The sequence below is a fragment of the Physeter macrocephalus genome, chromosome 6 (genome assembly GCF_002837175.3).
Source record: "Physeter macrocephalus isolate SW-GA chromosome 6, ASM283717v5, whole genome shotgun sequence".
Lineage (NCBI taxonomy): Eukaryota > Metazoa > Chordata > Mammalia > Artiodactyla > Physeteridae > Physeter > Physeter macrocephalus.
In genome coordinates this window covers 44,136,092-44,162,022 of record NC_041219.1, presented here as the reverse complement: position 1 = coordinate 44,162,022, position 25,931 = coordinate 44,136,092, and the positions used below count along the sequence as shown (strand labels likewise).

Here is a 25,931-nt window from a genome sequence, read left to right as displayed (position 1 = left end):
TTAAATGTGTCCTGCCACTCCCTTCTGGCTTGCAGAGTTTCTGCTGAAAGATCAGCTGTTAACCTTATGGGGGTTCCCTTGTATGTTATTTGTTGCTTTTCCCTGGCTGCTTTTCATATTTTTTCTTTGTATTTAATTTTTGATAGTTTGATTAATTTGTGTCTTGGCGTGTTTCTCCTTGGATTTATCCTGTATGGGACTCTCTGTGCTTCCTGGACTTGATTGACTGTTACCTTTCCCATATTAGGGAATTTTTCAACGATAATCTCTTCAAATATTTTCTCAGTCCCTTTTTTTTCTCTTCTTCTTCTGGGACCCCTATAGTTTGAATGTTGGTGTGTTTAATGTTGTCCCAGAGGTCTCTGAGAGGGGTCTCCATTTCTCAGGCTGCAGGTTCGTAGTTCCTGTTGTTTTTGATGTCTGCCCCCAGTAGGTAAGGTTCGTTCCGTGTGTTGTGTAGGCTTCCTGGTGGAGGGGACTGGTGCCTGTGTTTTGGTGGATGAGGCTGGATCTTGTCTTTCTGGTGGGCAGGACTGTGTCTGGTGGTGTGTTTTGGGCTGTCTGTGAACTTATTATGATTTTAGGCAGCCTCTCTGCTAATGGGTGGGGTTGTGTTCCTGTTTTGCTAGTTGTTTGGCATAGGGTGTCCAGCACTGTAGCTTGCCGGTCATTGAGTGGAGCTGGGTCTTAGCATTGAGACAGGGAGAGCTTTCGCTGTTTGATGTTACATGGGGCTGGGAGGTCTCTGGTGGACCAGTGTCCTGAACTCATATCTCCCACCTCAGAGGCTCAGGCCTGACCCCGGCCAGAGCACCAAGACCCTGTCAGCCACATGGCTCAGAAGAAAAGGGAGAAAAAAGAAAGAAAGAAGGAAAGAAAAATAAATAAAGTTATTAAAATAAAAAATTATTATTAAAAATAAAAAATTAAAAAGTAATAAAATTTTAAAAAATAGAAAGAAGAGAGCAACCAAACCAAAAAACAAATCCATCAATGATAACAAGAGCTAAAAACTATACTAAAAAAAAAACCAGACAGACAGAACCCTAGGACAAATGGTAAAAGCAAAGCTATATAGACAAAATCACACAAAGAAGCATACATGTACACACTCACAAAAACAGAAAAGGAAAAAAATATATACAAAAAGAGAAAAAGGAAAAAATGTATATATAAAAAAAAAGGAAGAGAGCAACCAAAGCAATAAACAAATCTACCAATTATAATAAGCTCTAAATACTAAACTAAGATAAACATAAAACCAGAAACAAATCAGCTGCAGAAAGCAAATGCCAAATCTACGGTTGCTCCCAATGTCCACTGCCTCAATTTGGGTATGATTCATTGCCTATTCAGGTATTCCACAGATGCAGGGTACATCAAGTTGATTGTGGAGATTTAATCCGCTGCTCCTGAGGCTGCTAGGAGAGAGTTCCCTTTCTCTTCTTTGTTCACACAGCTCCTGGAGTTCAGCTTTGGATTTGGCCCGGCTTCTGCATGTAGGTCACCTGAGGGCATCTGTTCCCCACCCAGAGAGGACGGGGTTAAAGGAGCAGCTGATTAGGGGGCTATGGCTCACTCAGGCCGGGGGGAGGGAGGAGTACGGAATGCAGGGCAAACCTGCAGGCAGCAGAGGTCGGCGTGTGTTATCCTGGGGAAGTTGTCCCTGGCTCACGGGGCCCTGGCAGTGGCGGGCTGCACGGGCTCCCGGGAGGGGAGGTGTGGAGAGTGACCTGTGCTCGCACACAGGCTTCTTGGTGGCGGCAGCAGCAGCCTTAGCTTCTCATGCCCGTCTCTGGGGTCCGCGCTGATAGCCACAGCTCGCGCCCGTCTCTGGAGCTCCTTTAGGCGGTGCTCTGAATCCCTTCTCTTCGCGCACCGTGAAACAATGGTCTCTTGCCTCTTAGGCAGTTCCAGACTTTTTCCCGGACTCCCTCCCGGCCAGCCGTGGCGCACTAGCCCCTTCAGGCTGTGTTCACGCCGCCAACCCCAGTCCTCTCCCTGGGATCCACTGAAGCCCGAGCCTCAGCTCCCAGGCCCCGCCCGCCCTGGCGGGTGAGCAGACGAGCCTCTCGGGCTGGTGAGTGCTGGTCGGCACCGATCCTCTGTGCGGGAATCTCTCCGCTTTGCCCTCTGCACCCCTGTTGCTGAGCTCTCCTCCGTGGCTCCGAAGCTTCCCCGCTCTGCAGTCTCCGCCCGCGAAGGGGCTTCCTAGTGTGTGAGAACTTTTCCTCCTTCACAGCTCCCTCCCAGGGGAGAGGTCCCGTCCCTATTCTTTTGTCTCTGTTTTTTCTTTTTTCTTTTGCCCTACCCAGGTACATGGGGAGTTTCTTGCCTTTTGGGAAGTCTGAGGTCTTCTGCCAGCGTTCAGAAGGTGTTCTATAGGAGTTGTTCCACATGTAGATGTATTTCTGATGTATTTGTGGGGAGGAAGGTGACCTGCATATCTTACTCCTCCGCCATCTTGAACCACATTCCCTATTTCTTGATAATTCAGTCTTAGTAGGTTGTATGTTTCTAGGAATGTATCTGTTTCTCCTAGGTAGTTAGGGAAAGTTTTACATCAGATGCCAACCAAGGTCCAATCTTGCAAGCAGGCTTTTTTAAGGACAGTAGGCTTGAGACTGCTATGTTGACTATTTTCTGCACACCTATTCAGTCCTTTTAACATATGCAGCATCAAAGAAGTCCTAAAGGAAACAAATGGGGGAGCAGGTGTTCAGACCCAGGTCCAGGACTGTGCCTCCTTCCCCTAATCCACACCCAGTAATAAACCTCCTGTCTGCTTGCTTTGTCCAATGAAGACAGCAGCTTTGCATAAGGGCTCAAATTTTTCAAGTAATCTTTGGTCTTTTCCTTCCTAAATCAAAGAACTGAGAGAGATAGTGGAATTTCTCTAATATCTGAGGATTCAGGCTCCAAGAAATCAAGACTCTGAAACACATGGTTCCCTTAAAAGAAAAGTATTAGCCCCATAAGCGTCGCCATCGAATATTTCGGGCAAAGCCATTTCTGGTACTTAGCAAAGTGTAATAGTATGGGGTTTTTTTTTCTTTTTATTTTTTTTCTAAATTTATTTATTTTTGGCTGTGTTGGGTCTTCGGTGCTGTGCGCAGGCTTTCTCTAGTTGTGGCGAGCGGGGGCTACTCTTTGTTGCGGTGCGCAGGCTTCTCATTGCGGTGGCTTCTCTTGTTGTGGAGCACGGGCTCTAGGTGCACAGGCTTCAGTAGTTGTGGCGCACAGGCTTAGTTGCTCTGCGGCATGTGGGATCTTCCCGGGCCAGGGCTTGAACCCGTGTCCCTTGCATTGGCAGGCAGATTCTTAACCACTGAGCCACCAGGGAAGCCCAGCAAAGTGTAATAGTATGTTGAACAAACATTTGCTAAGTGCCTATTTGTTGTGTGCCAGGTCCAATACTAAGCCCTGGAGGTGCAAAGATGAATCAGACCCAGCCCCTGCCTTCCAGGCAGAGGAGATAGACAGGAAAACAAATAATTACTATGCCTTCACATCTGTGTAGCATGTCACAGGTTCACACGTCTGTGTTGTGATCTGGTCCTCACACTCACACTGTCAGGAGGGCAGGGTGGGCATCACATCTCCATTTTCCAGATGAAGAAACCAAAGTCTCATAGAGAGGAAGTGGCTCACTCCAGGCTACAAGGCCAGTACTGGGGGGAGGGAGGAGGGATAATGCTGGAAGCCCAGCCTCCCCGGGACCAGCAGGGGCATCTCAGAGGCCTCTGTCTTCCATTTTCTGCCTCCCTTTCTCTTTTGCAGAAGTTTTCATGATCACTCTTGACTCCCTCTTAGGTATATATCCTTGCCCACACAGCTATAATAGCTGGGACTACTCGAAACTGGATCCAGAGAGATTCCGGAGAGAAGAATTAACGTTGCAGAGAAAAAGACTGCTGAAGGGTAAGGTGCCAGCTAGAGACTTCCGTCCCCTCTGTCCCCTGCCACACCCAGCTACCATCTAGTCTGGGTTGGGAGGGGCCTTAATACTGAAATCCTCAGGCCTGGTTCTCTCTCGCATACCCTAAACTAGCCTCCAAAATGACTGAAATGTTAACGCTTAGCAACTGTAGAGTCAGCACACCAGAAGTGCTGAGATGTGTGGGAATTTTAAAATAGTAGATGTCAGTTATTTGGTGTCTACCATGTGCCAGGCACCAGGTATCCTTTTTTTATATATATATAAATTTATTTATTTTATTTTTTTAATTTTTGGCTGCATTGGGTCTCTGTTGCTGCCTGCGGGCTTTCTCTAGTTGTGGTAAAAGGGGCCACTCTTCGTTGCAGTGCGTGGGCTTCTCATTGCAGTGGCTTCTCTTGTTGTGGAGCACAGGCTCTAGGTGTGCGGGCTTTGGTAGTTGTGGCACGTGAGCTCAGTAGTTGTGGCTGGTGGGCTGTAGAACGCAGGCTCAGTAGTTGTGACACACGGGCTTAGTTGCTCCGCGGCATGTGGGATCTTCCCGGACCAGGGCTTGAACCCATGTCCCCTGCATTGGCAGGCGGATTCTCAACCCCTGCACCACCAGGGAAGCCCCAGGTATCCTTTTGATTTAATCCTCACAACAGCCAGCTGAAGTACATATTAAATCTACTTCACAGGTGAGGAAACCAGAGTTCAGAGAAGCAACTTGCCCAAAGCCAACTCTCTTTTCACACTTAACAGACACGTAAAGGGCGCCACGTGCCAGGCACTGTGCTAAATAAACACTGGGAACACGGCGTGCAGGCAAGCACAGCCTCCACTGTGTGGTCTAGTGGGAAATCGAGGTCAGGCAGTTATCCTACAGCGGACTGGGCACTGGTGATGGGTATACAGAGTGCTGAGGCAGCAGGACGAGGGGGACCCAGTCCAGCCCTGAGAAGGTCAGTAAGTGGCAGGTGAAGTGGAGGACCACTGTGTTCCGGGCAGAGGGGACAGCAAGTGAGAAGACCCAGAGGCACTGAGGGAACAGAGTGGCAGTCCTCGTGGCAATAGTGAAAGGACTGTGATGGGCAGCCAGCCCGTGGGTGGCTAAACCAGGATTCAACTCAGGACTGTGAAGCCAGGGAGATGCCACCTTGGGTTAGGATACATTTACCTCCTCCAGCTGGGGGCTGTCTGCCCCTTTGCATGGGGCACCCCAGGGATGCAGCAAAGCCTTGTCTTTAATGGTCAGTAGGACCCAGGGGGCAGACAACATCTGGCTAATCAAACCCCCGTAGCAACATCTAGGACCCTTTGGAGGGGATAGGAGTGAGGAGAGTTTTTTTTTTTTCTTAAATATGGTGAAAACAGTTCATACTGTCAGAGAGCATGTATCTGAGCACATAGCAGGAATCTGAATAAAAAGAATGCTAATGCACACGTCGTTCTCTGCACCAGCCACTGTTTGACTTGTGTCATTCCCCACCGCAGCTTTTTGAGAAATCCTGTCACCTCCATCTTACAGCAAGAATTGAGGTGCAGAGAGGTTCGTGTGCCCAGGGTTTTCCAGCACAGTTGGGGAGCCAGGATTTTGTCCAGATAGGCTAATCAGTCTCCTACTTCGGTCAGTCTAGCCTCTCTGACCAGTTAAACCATTCCCCTCCCTCAGTCTAACGCCCTCAGGGAAAGCGAGTGTGCTCGGCAGGAAGAGGGACCTCCTAAGAGGCAATGCTGTCTCAGCGGGGTGAGCTTCCTATCCCTGGAGGGCCCTGGCAGAGCTGCCGCATGATGCCTAAAAGGTTCCGTGGTGGGTGGGAAGTTGGGTGAGGTGTCTCCTAAAGACCCTCTTTCTGAAGGCTGGAAAACTGCAGTTAGGATTGAGGCTAGGATAAACTAGGCTGGGGGAATTGTCCCCAAGGCCATGTAAACTTTCGGTAATTCCCTAGGACACACGCAGGACTCTTGTAGTCCTACTCACCGCCCTGATCTATTGCAGTGAAAGGGCACAAAGCACAATCTGCCAAGGGAAAAGACATGTGGAGCAAAGTCCAGTAAAACCAGGCACAAGCTTGCAAGAGTCCTTTCCTGCAGAGTCACACAGGACCCGCTTTAATTCCCCCAGCGAGTTGTGACAACTCGTGTGAAATGTTGCCTGTCAGAGGAGCTCGTTAGGGACCCAGTGCCCAGGGTTTTACTGGGGGCTGATCACATAGGCGCTCCCCTCTGTGATCACATACCCAGATTCCAAACTCCCGGAAGGAAAGTGGGTATTCAGCGTAAACCACATTGTTTGCACAGGCAGTTGAGGCACCGTGAACCACTCTTATCAGTGGTGGGAGCCCTCCCGAAAGCTACATTCCCAGATGCCAGTCGAGGGCCAAGCTTGCAATCAGGACTTTTCAAGGACAATAGCCAGGACTGCTGTGTTAAATTAACGCTTTTCTTCACAGTTGTGAAGATGGACGTGAAGCCATAAGAAAAAAGGAAACTCATGGAAATTCAAGAGCTTTTAAGCACAGTAAGGCAGGCCAGGAGGAGACTGGAGCTGGGGCAGGTTCCAGATTCTAAGCAGCTCTAAGCATCGAGCAGCCAGCATTTGTAGATGTTCCATTTAGAAGTACGAAATCAAGAGTATATATAAATTTATTTATTTTATTTTTTTAATTTTTGGCTGCATTGGGTCTCTGTTGCTGCCTGCGGGCTTTCTCTAGTCGTGGTAAAAGGGGCCACTCTTCGTTGCAGTGCGTGGGCTTCTCATTGCAGTGGCTTCTCTTGTTGTGGAGCACAGGCTCTAGGTGTGCGGGCTTTGGTAGTTGTGGCACGTGAGCTCAGTAGTTGTGGCTGGTGGGCTGTAGAACGCAGGCTCAGTAGTTGTGACACACGGGCTTAGTTGCTCCGCGGCATGTGGGATCTTCCCGGACCAGGGCTTGAACCCATGTCCCCTGCATTGGCAGGCGGATTCTCAACCCCTGCACCACCAGGGAAGCCCCAGGTATCCTTTTGATTTAATCCTCACAACAGCCAGCTGAAGTACATATTAAATCTACTTCACAGGTGAGGAAACCAGAGTTCAGAGAAGCAACTTGCCCAAAGCCAACTCTCTTTTCACACTTAACAGACACGTAAAGGGCGCCACGTGCCAGGCACTGTGCTAAATAAACACTGGGAACACGGCGTGCAGGCAAGCACAGCCTCCACTGTGTGGTCTAGTGGGAAATCGAGGTCAGGCAGTTATCCTACAGCGGACTGGGCACTGGTGATGGGTATACAGAGTGCTGAGGCAGCAGGACGAGGGGGACCCAGTCCAGCCCTGAGAAGGTCAGTAAGTGGCAGGTGAAGTGGAGGACCACTGTGTTCCGGGCAGAGGGGACAGCAAGTGAGAAGACCCAGAGGCACTGAGGGAACAGAGTGGCAGTCCTCGTGGCAATAGTGAAAGGACTGTGATGGGCAGCCAGCCCGTGGGTGGCTAAACCAGGATTCAACTCAGGACTGTGAAGCCAGGGAGATGCCACCTTGGGTTAGGATACATTTACCTCCTCCAGCTGGGGGCTGTCTGCCCCTTTGCATGGGGCACCCCAGGGATGCAGCAAAGCCTTGTCTTTAATGGTCAGTAGGACCCAGGGGGCAGACAACATCTGGCTAATCAAACCCCCGTAGCAACATCTAGGACCCTTTGGAGGGGATAGGAGTGAGGAGAGTTTTTTTTTTTTCTTAAATATGGTGAAAACAGTTCATACTGTCAGAGAGCATGTATCTGAGCACATAGCAGGAATCTGAATAAAAAGAATGCTAATGCACACGTCGTTCTCTGCACCAGCCACTGTTTGACTTGTGTCATTCCCCACTGCAGCTTTTTGAGAAATCCTGTCACCTCCATCTTACAGCAAGAATTGAGGTGCAGAGAGGTTCGTGTGCCCAGGGTTTTCCAGCACAGTTGGGGAGCCAGGATTTTGTCCAGATAGGCTAATCAGTCTCCTACTTCGGTCAGTCTAGCCTCTCTGACCAGTTAAACCATTCCCCTCCCTCAGTCTAACGCCCTCAGGGAAAGCGAGTGTGCTCGGCAGGAAGAGGGACCTCCTAAGAGGCAATGCTGTCTCAGCGGGGTGAGCTTCCTATCCCTGGAGGGCCCTGGCAGAGCTGCCGCATGATGCCTAAAAGGTTCCGTGGTGGGTGGGAAGTTGGGTGAGGTGTCTCCTAAAGACCCTCTTTCTGAAGGCTGGAAAACTGCAGTTAGGATTGCGGCTAGGATAAACTAGGCTGGGGGAATTGTCCCCAAGGCCATGTAAACTTTCTGTAATTCCCTAGGACACACGCAGGACTCTTGTAGTCCTACTCACCGCCATGGCCATGATCTATTGCAGTGAAAGGGCACAAAGCACAATCTGCCAAGGGAAAAGACACGTGGAGCAAAGTCCAGTAAAACCAGGCACAAGCTTGCAAGAGTCCTTTCCTGCAGAGTCACACAGGACCCGCTTTAATTCCCCCAGCGAGTTGTGACAACTCGTGTGAAATGTTGCCTGTCAGAGGAGCTCGTTAGGGACCCAGTGCCCAGGGTTTTACTGGGGGCTGATCACATAGGCGCTCCCCTCTGTGATCACATACCCAGATTCCAAACTCCCGGAAGGAAAGTGGGTATTCAGCGTAAACCACATTGTTTGCACAGGCAGTTGAGGCACCGTGAACCACTCTTATCAGTGGTGGGAGCCCTCCCGAAAGCTACATTCCCAGATGCCAGTCGAGGGCCAAGCTTGCAATCAGGACTTTTCAAGGACAATAGCCAGGACTGCTGTGTTAAATTAACGCTTTTCTGCACAGTTGTGAAGATGGACGTGAAGCCATAAGAAAAAAGGAAACTCATGGAAATTCAAGAGCTTTTAAGCACAGTAAGGCAGGCCAGGAGGAGACTGGAGCTGGGGCAGGTTCCAGATTCTAAGCAGCTCTAAGCATCGAGCAGCCAGCATTTGTAGATGTTCCATTTAGAAGTACGAAATCAAGAGGAGGATCAGGTCTGTGGAGAAAGGCTATACGTTCAATTTTAGATGATGAATTTGAGGGAAGGGTGGAGCATCAGGTGGAGATGTCTAAGACATTGTTGGTGATACGGCTGGGGAGAGATCCGGGCTGGGACTCCCAACTGAGGATTTATTCAAATAGCTGTGTTTGTAGAAATTACCTCCAAATGGGAATATCGAAGAAGGGAGAAAACAAGGAGGCTGAGGTCAGAGCCTTGGGGACCTCCTAACACGCAGGAAGCGGCAGAAAGAGAAATCAGAGGCAGGAGGAACCCAGAAAGCATAGGGCTGTGGCAGCCAAGGTGGGCTATACTGAGGGATGGTCAGTGGTGCCAACTACTACAGAGAGTACCACAGAACAAGGCCTAGGAGGAAGCCATGGAATCATGCAGTTAGGTTGTTGGTGATCTTTATATATAGGCTTTATTGAAACCTAATTTACGTAACATAAAATTAACCCTTTTGAAATGTATGATTCAGTGATTTTTAGTATATTCACATCACCACTAATTCCAAAACATTCTCATCATCCCCCTCCAAAAAAAAAACCCTGTTAGTGAACTTTGAAACAGCTATTAACATCAGGGGGTAAAAGGCGGGACCCAGATTTCAGGGAAAGTGATACAGAAGTGAGAACAGAGTAGAGAAAGGTGTGTTGGAGGAATTAACAGGGTTGGGGGTAGGAGAGCCACCCTCGTGTAAGCAAACACCATCGCTCTTAGATGCCAGCTGAAAAGGGAGGAAATAGAATGGGTGGGGAGGAGGGCAGGGTGCTTCAGCAGCCCCCTCTCCCGTGAGGCCTCCTCCCTGGGGTTGGTTTCCTGGCTCCGGAGGCAGGCTGCTGGGCCTTCACCTCTCTGCCCCACGTGGCTCCCGTGGTGTGGCAAAGACTCGCTGCTCTAAGTGTGGTCCAAGGACTAGCAGCATCGGAGTCTCTCTAGATCGACTAAAGCAGAGCCTGCAGTTTGCCAGGGTCTCCCAGGGATCTGTAAGCACATTGCAGTTTGAGAAGTCCTGGTCCAGGGCACAAGGGAAGAGCATACCTGGCAGCCCTTAGGGAAGAGTATGGCTGCAGTTATCAGCTGGAAATTATAATAGCCACCACTTATTTTTCTAAGCATTTGCAGCTACTGACTCAAAAGGTTTGCTTTTCCACCAGTCGTCATGGACACACAGGAATTTCAAAGTGAAAAAACCAATCTAACCTGGAAATTGTCTTCAAATTTAATGACATGTCAATGAATATTAAATTTAACATCTTAAGAGGTTGATAGATTGTTACTCTTTTAAGTGTTTAGTCCAACATTTATTCATTTCAATTGTGCAAAGTTCTGAGTTTTTGTTTTTCTTTTGAAGCCAGTGCTATTGTTTTTTTCTTATGGGTTGAGTGCTTGCCCTGTGTACTCTCTGCATACATCATTTTCTTTAATTGGCTCATCAGCCCTTCAAGGTAGTTAGTATTCACACCCTTTAACAGGATCAGAGATGTTAGGTAATTTGCCCAGGTCACTCAGCAGGTGGAATGACGGAGAGGCTCTGCTTTGTCTGAGGCCAGTCCTCTTGCCGTTGCTGTTGCCTCCAGGGAGGGGGGCTGTCTCAAAGCTCCTGCTCTGCAGTGTCACCCCCAAGACAAGAAGGAACTGAAGAACTACTTTTTTTCTCTTCCCTAGGAAGAGATTTTTCTTTCCTCACTTCTAGGAGATACTCCGGCCAGAAGTCCCCCCAGAGCAGGAAGGTCTGCTGCCCTCAGGTGAGTGTGAGGCACAGACCCAGAACCCTTGGAGCCCCCTAAGCTTCAGTGACCTCTGGTTGCTTCCGCATCTCTGCACTCCCTGCCCCATCGTATCGGGGAGGGGCCCTGCTTGTCCTCCAGATATACATGGATGAGTGGGGCACTGAAGGGTAGCCAGAAATGCAAGGACTGCGGGGAGAGAGGAAAGGAAGCAATCTTCAAGTGTAGGCCGCAGCACAGGTGCTTCTGTATCTTCTCCCCAGTGACCCTCATCTCCAGCCTGAGCCTGGCCCTCCTCCTGATACCTCCTTGTTCCTCTCTGCCCAGTTCCGCTTCCCTGCTGCATAACGCCCAGCACCACCACTCCTCTCCCTTCCACTCCCAACACCCCAGGCTGAGCTCCCTTCCTGAGGGATGGTCAGTGGTGCCAACTACTACAGAGAGTACCACAGAACAAGGCCTAGGAGGAAGCCATGGAATCATGCAGTTAGGTTGTTGGTGATCTTTATATATAGGCTTTATTGAAACCTAATTTACGTAACATAAAATTAACCCTTTTGAAATGTATGATTCAGTGATTTTTAGTATATTCACATCACCACTAATTCCAAAACATTCTCATCATCCCCCTCCAAAAAAAAAACCCTGTTAGTGAACTTTGAAACAGCTATTAACATCAGGGGGTAAAAGGCGGGACCCAGATTTCAGGGAAAGTGATACAGAAGTGAGAACAGAGTAGAGAAAGGTGTGTTGGAGGAATTAACAGGGTTGGGGGTAGGAGAGCCACCCTCGTGTAAGCAAACACCATCGCTCTTAGATGCCAGCTGAAAAGGGAGGAAATAGAATGGGTGGGGAGGAGGGCAGGGTGCTTCAGCAGCCCCCTCTCCCGTGAGGCCTCCTCCCTGGGGTTGGTTTCCTGGCTCCGGAGGCAGGCTGCTGGGCCTTCACCTCTCTGCCCCACGTGGCTCCCGTGGTGTGGCAAAGACTCGCTGCTCTAAGTGTGGTCCAAGGACTAGCAGCATCGGAGTCTCTCTAGATCGACTAAAGCAGAGCCTGCAGTTTGCCAGAGTCTCCCAGGGATCTGTAAGCACATTGCAGTTTGAGAAGTCCTGGTCCAGGGCACAAGGGAAGAGCATACCTGGCAGCCCTTAGGGAAGAGTATGGCTGCAGTTATCAGCTGGAAATTATAATAGCCACCACTTATTTTTCTAAGCATTTGCAGCTACTGACTCAAAAGGTTTGCTTTTCCACCAGTCGTCATGGACACACAGGAATTTCAAAGTGAAAAAACCAATCTAACCTGGAAATTGTCTTCAAATTTAATGACATGTCAATGAATATTAAATTTAACATCTTAAGAGGTTGATAGATTGTTACTCTTTTAAGTGTTTAGTCCAACATTTATTCATTTCAATTGTGCAAAGTTCTGAGTTTTTGTTTTTCTTTTGAAGCCAGTGCTATTGTTTTTTTCTTATGGGTTGAGTGCTTGCCCTGTGTACTCTCTGCATACATCATTTTCTTTAATTGGCTCATCAGCCCTTCAAGGTAGTTAGTATTCACACCCTTTAACAGGATCAGAGATGTTAGGTAATTTGCCCGAGGTCACTCAGCAGGTGGAATGACGGAGAGGCTCTGCTTTGTCTGAGGCCAGTCCTCTTGCCGTTGCTGTTGCCTCCAGGGAGGGGGGCTGTCTCAAAGCTCCTGCTCTGCAGTGTCACCCCCAAGACAAGAAGGAACTGAAGAACTACTTTTTTTCTCTTCCCTAGGAAGAGATTTTTCTTTCCTCACTTCTAGGAGATACTCCGGCCAGAAGTCCCCCCAGAGCAGGAAGGTCTGCTGCCCTCAGGTGAGTGTGAGGCACAGACCCAGAACCCTTGGAGCCCCCTAAGCTTCAGTGACCTCTGGTTGCTTCCGCATCTCTGCACTCCCTGCCCCATCGTATCGGGGAGGGGCCCTGCTTGTCCTCCAGATATACATGGATGAGTGGGGCACTGAAGGGTAGCCAGAAATGCAAGGACTGCGGGGAGAGAGGAAAGGAAGCAATCTTCAAGTGTAGGCCGCAGCACAGGTGCTTCTGTATCTTCTCCCCAGTGACCCTCATCTCCAGCCTGAGCCTGGCCCTCCTCCTGATACCTCCTTGTTCCTCTCTGCCCAGTTCCGCTTCCCTGCTGCATAACGCCCAGCACCACCACTCCTCTCCCTTCCACTCCCAACACCCCAGGCTGAGCTCCCTTCACTAGTGCAGTAGGCTCCTGTCTCCCTCAGGCCCTCATACCCCGCCCCCCCCCCCCCCCCCCCCCGCAGTGTTTTCAAAACACAAATCTAATTACATCATCCTGTCACCACCCGGCCCTGCCCTACTCCCCCAGCCCTAAACACCATCCTCTCAGCCCAAATGAAAAACGCCTTCCAAGCCTCAGGAAGCTTCCTCCTGCCTTGGGGTAGATGGCCCTGCGGGGCCCTGCCATGTCTGGCCAGCCCTGTTGCCACCCTCCCGGACTCTGGGGCTCCTGCTGCAGGGACCTTTTTCCTTGTAGACACCACACCCCCTACCTATTCTGGCCTCTGGACCTGCCGTTCCTTTTGTCCCAGGAAAGAGCCCTCCACCACTGCCCTCACTGTCAGCATCTCCTCCCACTGGTAGCTCGAAATCATCCAACCCTACCAACCAAGGCCTATTTTTTTCTGATAAATGTCCAGGCAAACCAAGAATGAGGCTTCCACTGCCTGTTGTAAATAACAGCTTACTGGCACACAGTCACAGCTGCTGGTTGATTATTGCCTTTGACTCTGCGGCAGAGTTGAGTGGTTGCTGTAGAGAATCAATGGCTTGCAAAGCCGGAAACATTTACTCTCTGGCTCTTTGCAGAAGTTTGTCACCCCTGTTTCAGGGGACACATGCTTACCCTTCCATCTCAGCTGAGGCCCTCGTCCTCAGGGTCGGCTGTCTTGACCCTGGTCTAGATTTGGATCCTTGTCATCTGTGCTCACATCCCTCTCCTTCGGAGCACTTATGTAGTTATTCGGTCGTGACTGATCACGGTGCTTTCCCCAGCTACTCTGAGCTCTGGACTGACATCCCCATTTTCTCATGCTTCATTCTTAACAAGTAGCTTGTGAGACTTGATCTGCTGTTAGAACAGCCTTCCCCCTTTGTTTGGTGCAAAGTTGGGAGTGTTTCCACCCTGGAACCTTCACCAAAAGGATGTTTGGGATGGGTGGAGGTGTGCCTTTCTTCTGTAAAGTGGGATTAAGGGATACTGCCAACACCTGCACATTCTCAGGACCATCACTCGTAGCTAACAGTAACTAAGGAAACTTGAGGATCTGGAAATGGGTGTTCTTAGAACCGGCAGTCCCACTATTCCTTGGAAAGTCTTTGTGTCCCCACAGGGGTTGACCATCTCTGCCTAGGAGCCTGGTCTCGTGGGTTCAGATTCTAGCTGTGCAGACTTAGACAAGTTACTTAACTCTCCTAAGACTTGGTTTCTGCAGGTGTGAAAAGAGCACAGTAACAACAGTGCTTTCTTCCTGGCACCACGAAGGCTGCAGCACACCGACTGCGGCTGGGCTCCCTGTAGATCCACGGCCACACGTCTCAGCTGGGCACTCAGCCCTGCCCGCCTACGCTACCGCGCTTCCCCAGCCCGTCCAGGCTCCCACTCCCCCAAAGCCTTATTTCACTCTGTTCGCTTTGCAGAATTCTCCGGCTGCAGTCGGCCTTTCCCACACGCCCTCCACCCCAGCATCTCCCAGGGAATGTCTTCACTGAGAAATTAAAAGCAGTCAGCAGTAAGGCCCTCGCCTGCCGACCATGAAACAGCCTGCCCCCCTCTGTACCTTCGCCGCCTGCCAACCCGGCGCCTGTGGAGGAAGGGCCCTGCCCCCCACTTGTGCTTGGACCGCGCCCCCTCGGCTTCCACTCCTGCACTTGGCACCCTCTTGCATCATCGTTCCCCCGCCCCGCTCTGTTGGATCACTCCCATCGTTGAACAGTCCTGCTCTAGCATCTCTTGCCTTTGCAAAGAAAAGCCCCTTTGTCTCTGCACCCCCATTTCTTGCTGGCTTTCCCACAGAATTTCTTGAAAGACTCGTCTGCACCAGCATCTCCTTTCCACAGCCACTCCAGTGGGTTCCTGCCCTCCGTGTGCCTCTGCACCTTCTCTGGCCAACCTCGCCTGGCCCCTAACCTGTTCACTCTTCTGGTCTGTTTCGTGTGGTGGGCTGCTCCCATCTTCATTTTTTTTTTTTTTTGGCTGCGCTGCGCTGGGTCTTTGTTGCTGCGTACAGGCTTTCCCTAGTTGCGGCGAGTGTCGGCTACCATTCATTGTGGCGCACGGGCTTCTCATTGCGGTGGCTTCTCTTGTTGCAGAGCATGGGCTCTAGGTGCGCGGGCTTCAGTAGTTGCCCGCACGCGGGCTCAGTGGTTGTGGCTCGCGGGCTCTAGGCACACGGGCTCAGTAGCTGTGGCGCACGGGCTTAGTTGCTCCGCGGCATGTGGGATCTTCCCAGACCAGGGCTCGAACCCGTGTCCCCTGCATTGGCAGGCGTATTCCTAACCACTGCGCCATCAGGGAAGTCCCTCCCATCTTCTTGAAATGCCTTTTTCTCTTAGCTTCTACGTTGCCAGACTTTTTCAAGGGTCTTCCTTCCCGGCTGGCTCCCTGTCTCATCAGTCAGCTCTAGCCTGGCTCCTTCCCTTTCTATCTATATATTCTTCCCAGGTTGTCTCATCTGGTCTGGTGGCTTTAAATACCACGCATATGCCAGTAACACCCAAATCTCCCTCCACGCCCTGGCCTCTCTTGGGACTTAGGCAGGTCTGTCCAACTGCCCTGTTGGCCTCCCTGGGAGGCTCTCAGCTTAGCCAGGGGAGAGGAGAGCACTGATTCACAGCCCCGGCGTCACTCCTCTCCTGGCTCGTGGCAGTAGCCTCTTCCTGGGCTCCTTTCCTTCACGCTTAGCCCCAGCCCAGTCGCCACACAGCGACCAGAGTGACCTTTGACAGACAGACACCAGACAAGGTTGTTCCCTGCTCAAACCTCAGCAGCTTCTCCCGTGCCCTTCAGATGAACTCCAGACCCCTTAGCCTGACCTGAACTGCCCTGCGGAATCCAGCCGCCATCTCTCTCTCCAGCAGCCCCACTTGCATTCCCTCACTGCACTTCCTTCTGCCTCTGGGACGCTCCAGGCCTGTGCCCAGTTGCATCACTCGCTGTCACCTTTGCCTGGAACGTGAGGGAAGGGCTGGCTCCTTCTTGTTCTTCAGATTCCAATTTCCTGTCATTGCCTTGGTGGCGTCCCTGGCTGCCCGACCACTCTGTGTCATCACATTGCCTATTATGACGCCCCGTACAGTGCTTATCACGCTCTGCTAGTCTTCCTGCAGGATTTATATGTTGTTTAGTATCTGTCTCCCCCTATTTGAATGTAAACTCCATGAGAGCAAGACCTCTTTTCCTTTATCCCTGTTCTATCTCAAGCTTCTAGAATAGACCATGTACAAAGAAGACACTCAACAAATATCTCTTGACTTCACAAAGGAGGTCATCTATGTAAACTCTTCACCCTGTGCTTAGTGTATAATGGTGCTCTATAAATGTCAGCCTCCAAAAGTATAGACAAAACAGGCACTGTGGAGGGACAGCTGTCACTCCCAGACCGAGATCAAAATATTATTCAGTGTTTTTGCACTGCCTGTCACAACCGTGTCAAACACATGTATTTTCTTGTACTGGAATATGTAAAATCTTCTGACAGTTATTTCAGAAACCCAGCTAAGAGAGTCAGTTTTCTTCCCCAGAAATAGAAATAATCAAAAGCTTTCCAGTCTTAAAAGCAGCTGAAGTTTTACTGGGCAAACCAGGATGGAGGGAGTCATCAGATTCCTCGTACGGGCAGATCCTCTCTCTTCTTTTTAGCAAACATGCTTTCCCATCTGCTCAAGGAGATAGTCGGCTGTGTTCAAAATGTGCTTTTCAATGGCAGCAATCTGTCTGGGAGTCCACAGTTCGGGGAATGAATGGCAGTCACTTTAAGTCTCTGACCTGTGGTTTGCCCTTCTCCCACTTCGTGTTGGGAATTTGCACAGTGGGAATGAAAAAGCATCTAACTGTATATCTGACTTCTGCCATGAGGCTCAGCTATAAATAAGGGCTCCTACCTATTAGAGACCGGGTCATTCGTTCATCTAATAAAGTGAGAGAATTGTCAAATAAGACCTTTGTAAGGAGGAATCATCATCAGAGTTCTTATTTGCAAACAACGGAATCTACTCCAGCTACTTTAAACAGGAAGAATGTATTAAAGGGTATTAGTGGTGCACGGCTCCCCAGGATGGGCCAGTGCTTTGGTTTCAAATGCCGTGCCCCCAAGAAGGATGCCCAAACCATACACCCCTGCAAAGGTACACTGATGTGCGCCGACCGATGGTAGTGGGGACTGATGCTCAAAACTGCACTCTGCTTTCCTTGAAAAGCCACTTGCCCCTGTCAACAGTCTCTCCAAAAGCTAGAGTCTCGTTGGTTCCCCACTTCCTCACATTGCTCATTTCCATCTTGAAGTCTCAGGCAGGTGCGTTGCCTCTGAGGGCTAGAGCCTAGGTAAAATGTCTGCACCCAGCCACAAAAGAAGCTGGGAGAGCAGCTTAAGTCTTTCACTTTGGGGCCTGGGTCTCATGAACGTGGAGAACATGTGACAAATAACACCCCCAGAACGTGCCCTTTGAGCTGAGAACCAAAGGATGAGAGGGAGTCAGCCATTAGAAGAGTGAATGAAAGAACCTTCCAGGAAAAGGGAACAGCATGTGCAAAGGCCCTGAGGCAAAAAAAAAAAAGGGAGTTGAGATATTCAGGGAACAGAGAGAAGGCCAGTGACGCTGTAGCCCAGTGTATGTGTGTGGAAGAGGGGCAGGAGTCGAGGCTGGAGAAGTAGCAGGGGCTGGATTCTGCAGAGTTGGGTGGGTCATAGTAAGAAGTATGGATATAATTTCAGTGCTGTGGGAATCCATTGAAATAAGGGGATGACATGATCTGATTTCTATTTTTTAAAAGATCAGTCTCTTCTGAATATGGAGAATATAATTGAGAGGGGGACAGAAGACCAGTTAGGAGGCTTTTGCAGTTGTCTCAGGAAGAGTCAGTGACAGCAGGAGGCAAGAAGCAGAGAGATCTGGAAGGTGTTTTGGAGATCCATTCGCTAATGGATTGGCTTTGGAAGTGGGGAGGAGGGGGAAAAATGGGAGGAGTCAAGGATGCATCCCAGTGTGTGGCTTAAGCAGCTGAAGGTGTGTGGGGTTTGTGAGATGGAAAGTGCAGGGTCAGGGGTGGGGGAAAGCTATCAAGTTCAGTTTTGAACTTGTTAACTTTAAGATGCCTGTGAGAAGTGCAAATGGAGATGTCAAGTAGGTAGTTAAACATGCAAGGCTAGACTAGAGGAGAGGCCACGGTTAGAGAAAAAACAATTTCTACCCAAGTTTCATGTATTTGTGACAAAATATGGGGACTACGAGTGAGTGACCACCATGGAGCCATAGGCAAAGGCAGGAAGACCTACTAGGCTTGGTTCCAGAACAGCTAAACTTTCCCACCTATCAGTTATAGAGCTTTGAGCAAATCGGAGCCTCTCTGTTCTTATTTGCAAAATGGGCATCATGACTGGTATTAATTCTTACAGATTCAATCTAGGTTTAGGAGATGTCCCATAAATTGTTGTCTAGCCATGGCCTGTCAGAATGTTTGCTCATTTTAAGCAGAATTTTCCCAAGTTCCAGAGCATGGGTACATAGGGTCATTTAACAGTAATGATCCAGATGCCTGCAGCTCATTCCCATACCTGCTAATACCAGATCTGCAAAGCCCACTTCCCTCGCAGACATTCCAGGGCACCCCCAGATTGAATCTCACGTTGGCTCAAAAGCAGGTTTCCCCGCTGCTCTATCCCATCACAGCTAAGCCCTCAGTGTGCAGAATCTGAGCAGCAGGGTGACACGGGGTGGAATGGTTCCATCTCTTCTGTGCCATGGTAGGAAGGGGGTCCCAGAGGAGTCTTAGTTTACCCCCCAGCCCAGCAGTAGTCACCTTGCCTCATCTACTCAGAGGGCGGTTGCTGGTCACAACACAAGAGAGTGGGTGGGAAAGGACTTTGGAGAGTCCACCATGTGCAGATTTTCTTTGCATATATCCTCCTAGTCCTTACAACATCCCTGCACGGTAGGTAATTATTATCTTTACTTGACAAAGAGAGAAAGAGACTCAAACTGGTGAAAACTTGCCCCAGGACACACGGCTGACTTCAGCTGAAGTCAGGATGCTGTCATTCTGAGCTCTTCCTGCATCATCATGCTGCCTCTCCAACAAATACGAGGGTCTAACAACTTCAACCAAGCCCATCTCCTTGCATCTATTCTCTGCTCCACGACAGGTCGCTCCGAGGCCTGTTAAGAATGAACATGGCGCTTCGCTGTGCCCCGGGAGTGTCTTTTCTCTAACAAATCCGAGTAACCACTTCAACACTATACAAATCAGTAGCTGTTGGACAACCAGCTGCATGGTGGATGGGAAGTCCTTTCAGCTTTCTTCTTCCCATTCAAATATCATATTTATATAAAAGCAAAGTGATGATTGTTGAGGCTGGTGGACTGCTTGTCTGCCACTTGGTGGGCCATCTGTTTAACATTGCCGAACTCCTACTCATCCTTGAAGACAGAACAAAAGTGTCTTCTCTCCTTGGAAGCCCTCCAGCTCTGCCCCAAACAGAATCAAGCATTTGCCACTCTGGCTTCCTAGAATACTCTGCTGGTACTGCTGACTATTAACTGTTCCCCAATATCTGTTGTTTCCTCCCTCTATAAAAAAAAAGAGAACCTATAAAGTAAAGATTACATTTCCTCACCTCCCTTACATCTATGTGTAGCCATGTGACTAAGATCCAGTTAATGAGATTTAAGCAGATGTCCCTTGTGGCCGTTTCTGGGATCCCTCCTTCAAAAAACAGCTCGTGTGACTCCTTCGTCTCTTTGTCCTTTTCTCCATTCTGCTGCCTGGAATGTGAATGTGATGACTGGAGCTCTAGTTGCCATCTTGGACCCTAAGAACAAGGGTCCTATCTTAGGAAAGTTGGAACTGAGCTAGAAGAAGTCAGAGTCTCTAAGGACTTATCACAGCAGAAATAACATATAGACCCTGAATTGCCTACCTTCAGACTATTAGGTGGGAGAGAAATTTCTGCCTAGTTTAGCCACTATTAATTTTTAGTCTTTGTCACCCACATACAAACCTAATCCTAAGTTACATTACCTCTCTAATACGTGGTACTTTCCGTACCTTAGCATAATTGTCTCTTGACTATTATCTCCCCTGCTAGACTGGGAGCTCCTCTAAGCAGAGATTAGGTTTCAGGTTCTGCCCGGTGCCAGACACATTAGAAGTTGCTCAATGAAATGTTTCCTGAAGGAAGTGTGGTGAGCGATGGCATAAACAACCGTGCAATGTCAGCGGAGCACTTGCCACGAGCAGCGACTCACGCGCTTTGCATGCAGTAGCTGACTTAATCCCCATAAGAACCCCACGAGGAACCCACGGCAATCGAGAGGTTCAGTGACTTGCCCGAGATCACCAGCTGTTGAGTGACAGGGCTGGGACTGGAACCCCAGTCTGCCTCAGTCCCCAGCTCACGTATTTTCTACATCAGCCACTGCTCTCCCCCGTGCTCCCAGGATGGAGGGCTGAGTTGTTGAGCTGTGCCTGAAAGGTCTCCCTCTACGTGTTCCTTTGTTGAGAACAGTGACAAATATCTAGGAAATTGCACGTATACTTTTTGTATTCCTCTCACTACCAGTTTTACTAAATTTGTTCTTCTGTGTTTTTGTTTTTGTCTTTTGTTTTTTCCTCTCTTGGCATCTTCTGATATGAATTCAACCAATGAGAGAACCTCTTTTGCCCAGAAGAATTCAGTGGATGGCTCACAAATACAGAATACCCCAAGAGGTACATTAACCACCTAAAGGGGAAATGTAGGCTTTTGATTAATTATCATCTCCAAAACCGTAGTTTCTTGGGTTTTTTGGAACCTAATCTACCACCCTCATTTGCACCTGTGGTTCTAGCCTTGGGCCTTGACATCAAGCAATATCTTACGAGAAGACACAGTTGTCTTTTCAGTTCAGTTATCACTAGTTAAGTTCCACTTTTGTGATAATGAGTTCAGCACAGTGCTCATATCTGTGGGGAAGAGAGATCGTTGGCAATGGAAGAAGATAAATCTAAGATATGATCACTGCGTAATGATCCAGATGCCTGCAGCTCATTCCCATACCTGCTAATACCAGATCTGCAAAGCCCACTTCCCTCGCAGACATTCCAGGGCACCCCCAGATTGAATCTCACGTTGGCTCAAAAGCAGGTTTCCCCGCTGCTCTATCCCATCACAGCTAAGCCCTCAGTGTGCAGAATCTGAGCAGCAGGGTGACACGGGGTGGAATGGTTCCATCTCTTCTGTGCCATGGTAGGAAGGGGGTCCCAGAGGAGTCTTAGTTTACCCCCCAGCCCAGCAGTAGTCACCTTGCCTCATCTACTCAGAGGGCGGTTGCTGGTCACAACACAAGAGAGTGGGTGGGAAAGGACTTTGGAGAGTCCACCATGTGCAGATTTTCTTTGCATATATCCTCCTAGTCCTTACAACATCCCTGCACGGTAGGTAATTATTATCTTTACTTGACAAAGAGAGAAAGAGACTCAAACTGGTGAAAACTTGCCCCAGGACACACGGCTGACTTCAGCTGAAGTCAGGATGCTGTCATTCTGAGCTCTTCCTGCATCATCATGCTGCCTCTCCAACAAATACGAGGGTCTAACAACTTCAACCAAGCCCATCTCCTTGCATCTATTCTCTGCTCCACGACAGGTCGCTCCGAGGCCTGTTAAGAATGAACATGGCGCTTCGCTGTGCCCCGGGAGTGTCTTTTCTCTAACAAATCCGAGTAACCACTTCAACACTATACAAATCAGTAGCTGTTGGACAACCAGCTGCATGGTGGATGGGAAGTCCTTTCAGCTTTCTTCTTCCCATTCAAATATCATATTTATATAAAAGCAAAGTGATGATTGTTGAGGCTGGTGGACTGCTTGTCTGCCACTTGGTGGGCCATCTGTTTAACATTGCCGAACTCCTACTCATCCTTGAAGACAGAACAAAAGTGTCTTCTCTCCTTGGAAGCCCTCCAGCTCTGCCCCAAACAGAATCAAGCATTTGCCACTCTGGCTTCCTAGAATACTCTGCTGGTACTGCTGACTATTAACTGTTCCCCAATATCTGTTGTTTCCTCCCTCTATAAAAAAAAAGAGAACCTATAAAGTAAAGATTACATTTCCTCACCTCCCTTACATCTATGTGTAGCCATGTGACTAAGATCCAGTTAATGAGATTTAAGCAGATGTCCCTTGTGGCCGTTTCTGGGATCCCTCCTTCAAAAAACAGCTCGTGTGACTCCTTCGTCTCTTTGTCCTTTTCTCCATTCTGCTGCCTGGAATGTGAATGTGATGACTGGAGCTCTAGTTGCCATCTTGGACCCTAAGAACAAGGGTCCTATCTTAGGAAAGTTGGAACTGAGCTAGAAGAAGTCAGAGTCTCTAAGGACTTATCACAGCAGAAATAACATATAGACCCTGAATTGCCTACCTTCAGACTATTAGGTGGGAGAGAAATTTCTGCCTAGTTTAGCCACTATTAATTTTGAGTCTTTGTCACCCACATACAAACCTAATCCTAAGTTACATTACCTCTCTAATACGTGGTACCTTCCGCACCTTAGCATAATTGTCTCTTTACTATTATCTCCCCTGCTAGACTGGGAGCTCCTCTAAGCAGAGATTAGGTTTCAGGTTCTGCCCGGTGCCAGACACATTAGAAGTTGCTCAATGAAATGTTTCCTGAAGGAAGTGTAGTGAGCGATGGCATAAACAACCGTGCAATGTCAGCGGAGCACTTGCCACGAGCAGCGACTCACGCGCTTTGCATGCAGTAGCTGACTTAATCCCCATAAGAACCCCACGAGGAACCCACGGCAATCGAGAGGTTCAGTGACTTGCCCGAGATCACCAGCTGTTGAGTGACAGGGCTGGGACTGGAACCCCAGTCTGCCTCAGTCCCCAGCTCACGTATTTTCTACATCAGCCACTGCTCTCCCCCGTGCTCCCAGGATGGAGGGCTGAGTTGTTGAGCTGTGCCTGAAAGGTCTCCCTCTACGTGTTCCTTTGTTGAGAACAGTGACAAATATCTAGGAAATTGCACGTATACTTTTTGTATTCCTCTCACTACCAGTTTTACTAAATTTGTTCTTCTGTGTTTTTGTTTTTGTCTTTTGTTTTTTCCTCTCTTGGCATCTTCTGATATGAATTCAACCAATGAGAGAACCTCTTTTGCCCAGAAGAATTCAGTGGATGGCTCACAAATACAGAATACCCCAAGAGGTACATTAACCACCTAAAGGGGAAATGTAGGCTTTTGATTAATTATCATCTCCAAAACCGTAGTTTCTTGGGTTTTTTGGAACCTAATCTACCACCCTCATTTGCACCTGTGGTTCTAGCCTTGGGCCTTGACATCAAGCAATATCTTATGAGAAGACACAGTTGTCTTTTCAGTTCAGTTATCACTAGTTAAGTTCCACTTTTGTGATAATGAATTCAGCACAGTGCTCATATCTGTGGGGAAGAGAGATCGTTGGCAATGGAAGAAGATACCTCTCTTGGCATCTTCTGATATGAATTCAACCAATGAGAGAACCTCTTTTGCCCAGAAGAATTCAGTGGATGGCTCACAAATACAGAATACCCCAAGAGGTACATTAACCACCTAAAGGGGAAATGTAGGCTTTTGATTAATTATCATCTCCAAAACCGTAGTTTCTTGGGTTTTTTGGAACCTAATCTACCACCCTCATTTGCACCTGTGGTTCTAGCCTTGGGCCTTGACATCAAGCAATATCTTACGAGAAGACACAGTTGTCTTTTCAGTTCAGTTATCACTAGTTAAGTTCCACTTTTGTGATAATGAGTTCAGCACAGTGCTCATATCTGTGGGGAAGAGAGATCGTTGGCAATGGAAGAAGATAAATCTAAGATATGATCACTGCTTCTCTCCCCCATCAGAAACCAGCATTTGTTGAGTTAGAAACGGATTTGTACCTGGGTGTTAATTTACAAAGGTGACTGAGCGACTACCCAGGTCAATGCCATTGAAAGAAAACTTTGTTACTCTCAGTTCTAGAAACGGGAGGCTCAGCTCACCATGCAGGACCCTGGGAGGGCGCTCCAGTGTTGGTTAGGAGGCAGAAATTGCTACTGAAAGCTCAGCCTCTCTGGACACTGGTGCCAAATCCAATCCCGGGGACAGAGTTTTGGGTGAAGTAGAAAAGGAGAGCTTTATTGCTTTGCCAGGCAAAGGGGGACACACTGGGCTTGTGCCTTATAAAAGCTATGTGTCCCAACCCCAGAGGATTTGATGAGGGGTTTTATAACAGTGGTTCAAAGGTCGGTCCTGACAAGATTAGGGTGTGTGCAGGGCTCGAGCACCCCCCCCCTTAATCTTGTCTCAGGTGGTTTCTTGGCTGCTCCTCCCTTGATTAGCAACTGTTTGAATCCACCCTTTGGAACTCAGGGAAGGTCATGGAGGCTGGGGTCTTGCCTACGGCGTATTCCTAACCACTGCGCCATCAGGGAAGTCCCTCCCATCTTCTTGAAATGCCTTTTTCTCTTAGCTTCTACGTTGCCAGACTTTTTCAAGGGTCTTCCTTCCCGGCTGGCTCCCTGTCTCATCAGTCAGCTCTAGCCTGGCTCCTTCCCTTTCTATCTATATATTCTTCCCAGGTTGTCTCATCTGGTCTGGTGGCTTTAAATACCACGCATATGCCAGTAACACCCAAATCTCCCTCCACGCCCTGGCCTCTCTTGGGACTTAGGCAGGTCTGTCCAACTGCCCTGTTGGCCTCCCTGGGAGGCTCTCAGCTTAGCCAGGGGAGAGGAGAGCACTGATTCACAGCCCCGGCGTCACTCCTCTCCTGGCTCGTGGCAGTAGCCTCTTCCTGGGCTCCTTTCCTTCACGCTTAGCCCCAGCCCAGTCGCCACACAGCGACCAGAGTGACCTTTGACAGACAGACACCAGACAAGGTTGTTCCCTGCTCAAACCTCAGCAGCTTCTCCCGTGCCCTTCAGATGAACTCCAGACCCCTTAGCCTGACCTGAACTGCCCTGCGGAATCCAGCCGCCATCTCTCTCTCCAGCAGCCCCACTTGCATTCCCTCACTGCACTTCCTTCTGCCTCTGGGACGCTCCAGGCCTGTGCCCAGTTGCGTCACTCGCTGTCACCTTTGCCTGGAACGTGAGGGAAGGGCTGGCTCCTTCTTGTTCTTCAGATTCCAATTTCCTGTCATTGCCTTGGTGGCGTCCCTGGCTGCCCGACCACTCTGTGTCATCACATTGCCTATTATGACGCCCCGTACAGTGCTTATCACGCTCTGCTAGTCTTCCTGCAGGATTTATATGTTGTTTAGTATCTGTCTCCCCCTATTTGAATGTAAACTCCATGAGAGCAAGACCTCTTTTCCTTTATCCCTGTTCTATCTCAAGCTTCTAGAATAGACCATGTACAAAGAAGACACTCAACAAATATCTCTTGACTTCACAAAGGAGGTCATCTATGTAAACTCTTCACCCTGTGCTTAGTGTATAATGGTGCTCTATAAATGTCAGCCTCCAAAAGTATAGACAAAACAGGCACTGTGGAGGGACAGCTGTCACTCCCAGACCGAGATCAAAATATTATTCAGTGTTTTTGCACTGCCTGTCACAACCGTGTCAAACACATGTATTTTCTTGTACTGGAATATGTAAAATCTTCTGACAGTTATTTCAGAAACCCAGCTAAGAGAGTCAGTTTTCTTCCCCAGAAATAGAAATAATCAAAAGCTTTCCAATCTTAAAAGCAGCTGAAGTTTTACTGGGCAAACCAGGATGGAGGGAGTCATCAGATTCCTCGTACGGGCAGATCCTCTCTCTTCTTTTTAGCAAACATGCTTTCCCATCTGCTCAAGGAGATAGTCGGCTGTGTTCAAAATGTGCTTTTCAATGGCAGCAATCTGTCTGGGAGTCCACAGTTCGGGGAATGAATGGCAGTCACTTTAAGTCTCTGACCTGTGGTTTGCCCTTCTCCCACTTCGTGTTGGGAATTTGCACAGTGGGAATGAAAAAGCATCTAACTGTATATCTGA

At 49.0% G+C, this 25,931-nt stretch overlaps 1 protein-coding gene across 1 annotated transcript in view; it reads left to right on the top strand.

Annotated features, from left to right (window-relative positions):
- FAM227A (family with sequence similarity 227 member A) overlaps positions 1-25,931 on the top strand; it is a 109,330-nt gene that overhangs the window by 38,355 nt on the left and 45,044 nt on the right. Inside the window, exons 10-12 of the mRNA XM_024127137.3 lie at positions 3,814-3,921; positions 10,605-10,684; positions 23,403-23,505. Coding sequence (XP_023982905.3) covers positions 3,814-3,921; positions 10,605-10,684; positions 23,403-23,505 — 291 coding nt within the window. The remainder of the gene's footprint in view (positions 1-3,813; positions 3,922-10,604; positions 10,685-23,402; positions 23,506-25,931) is intronic.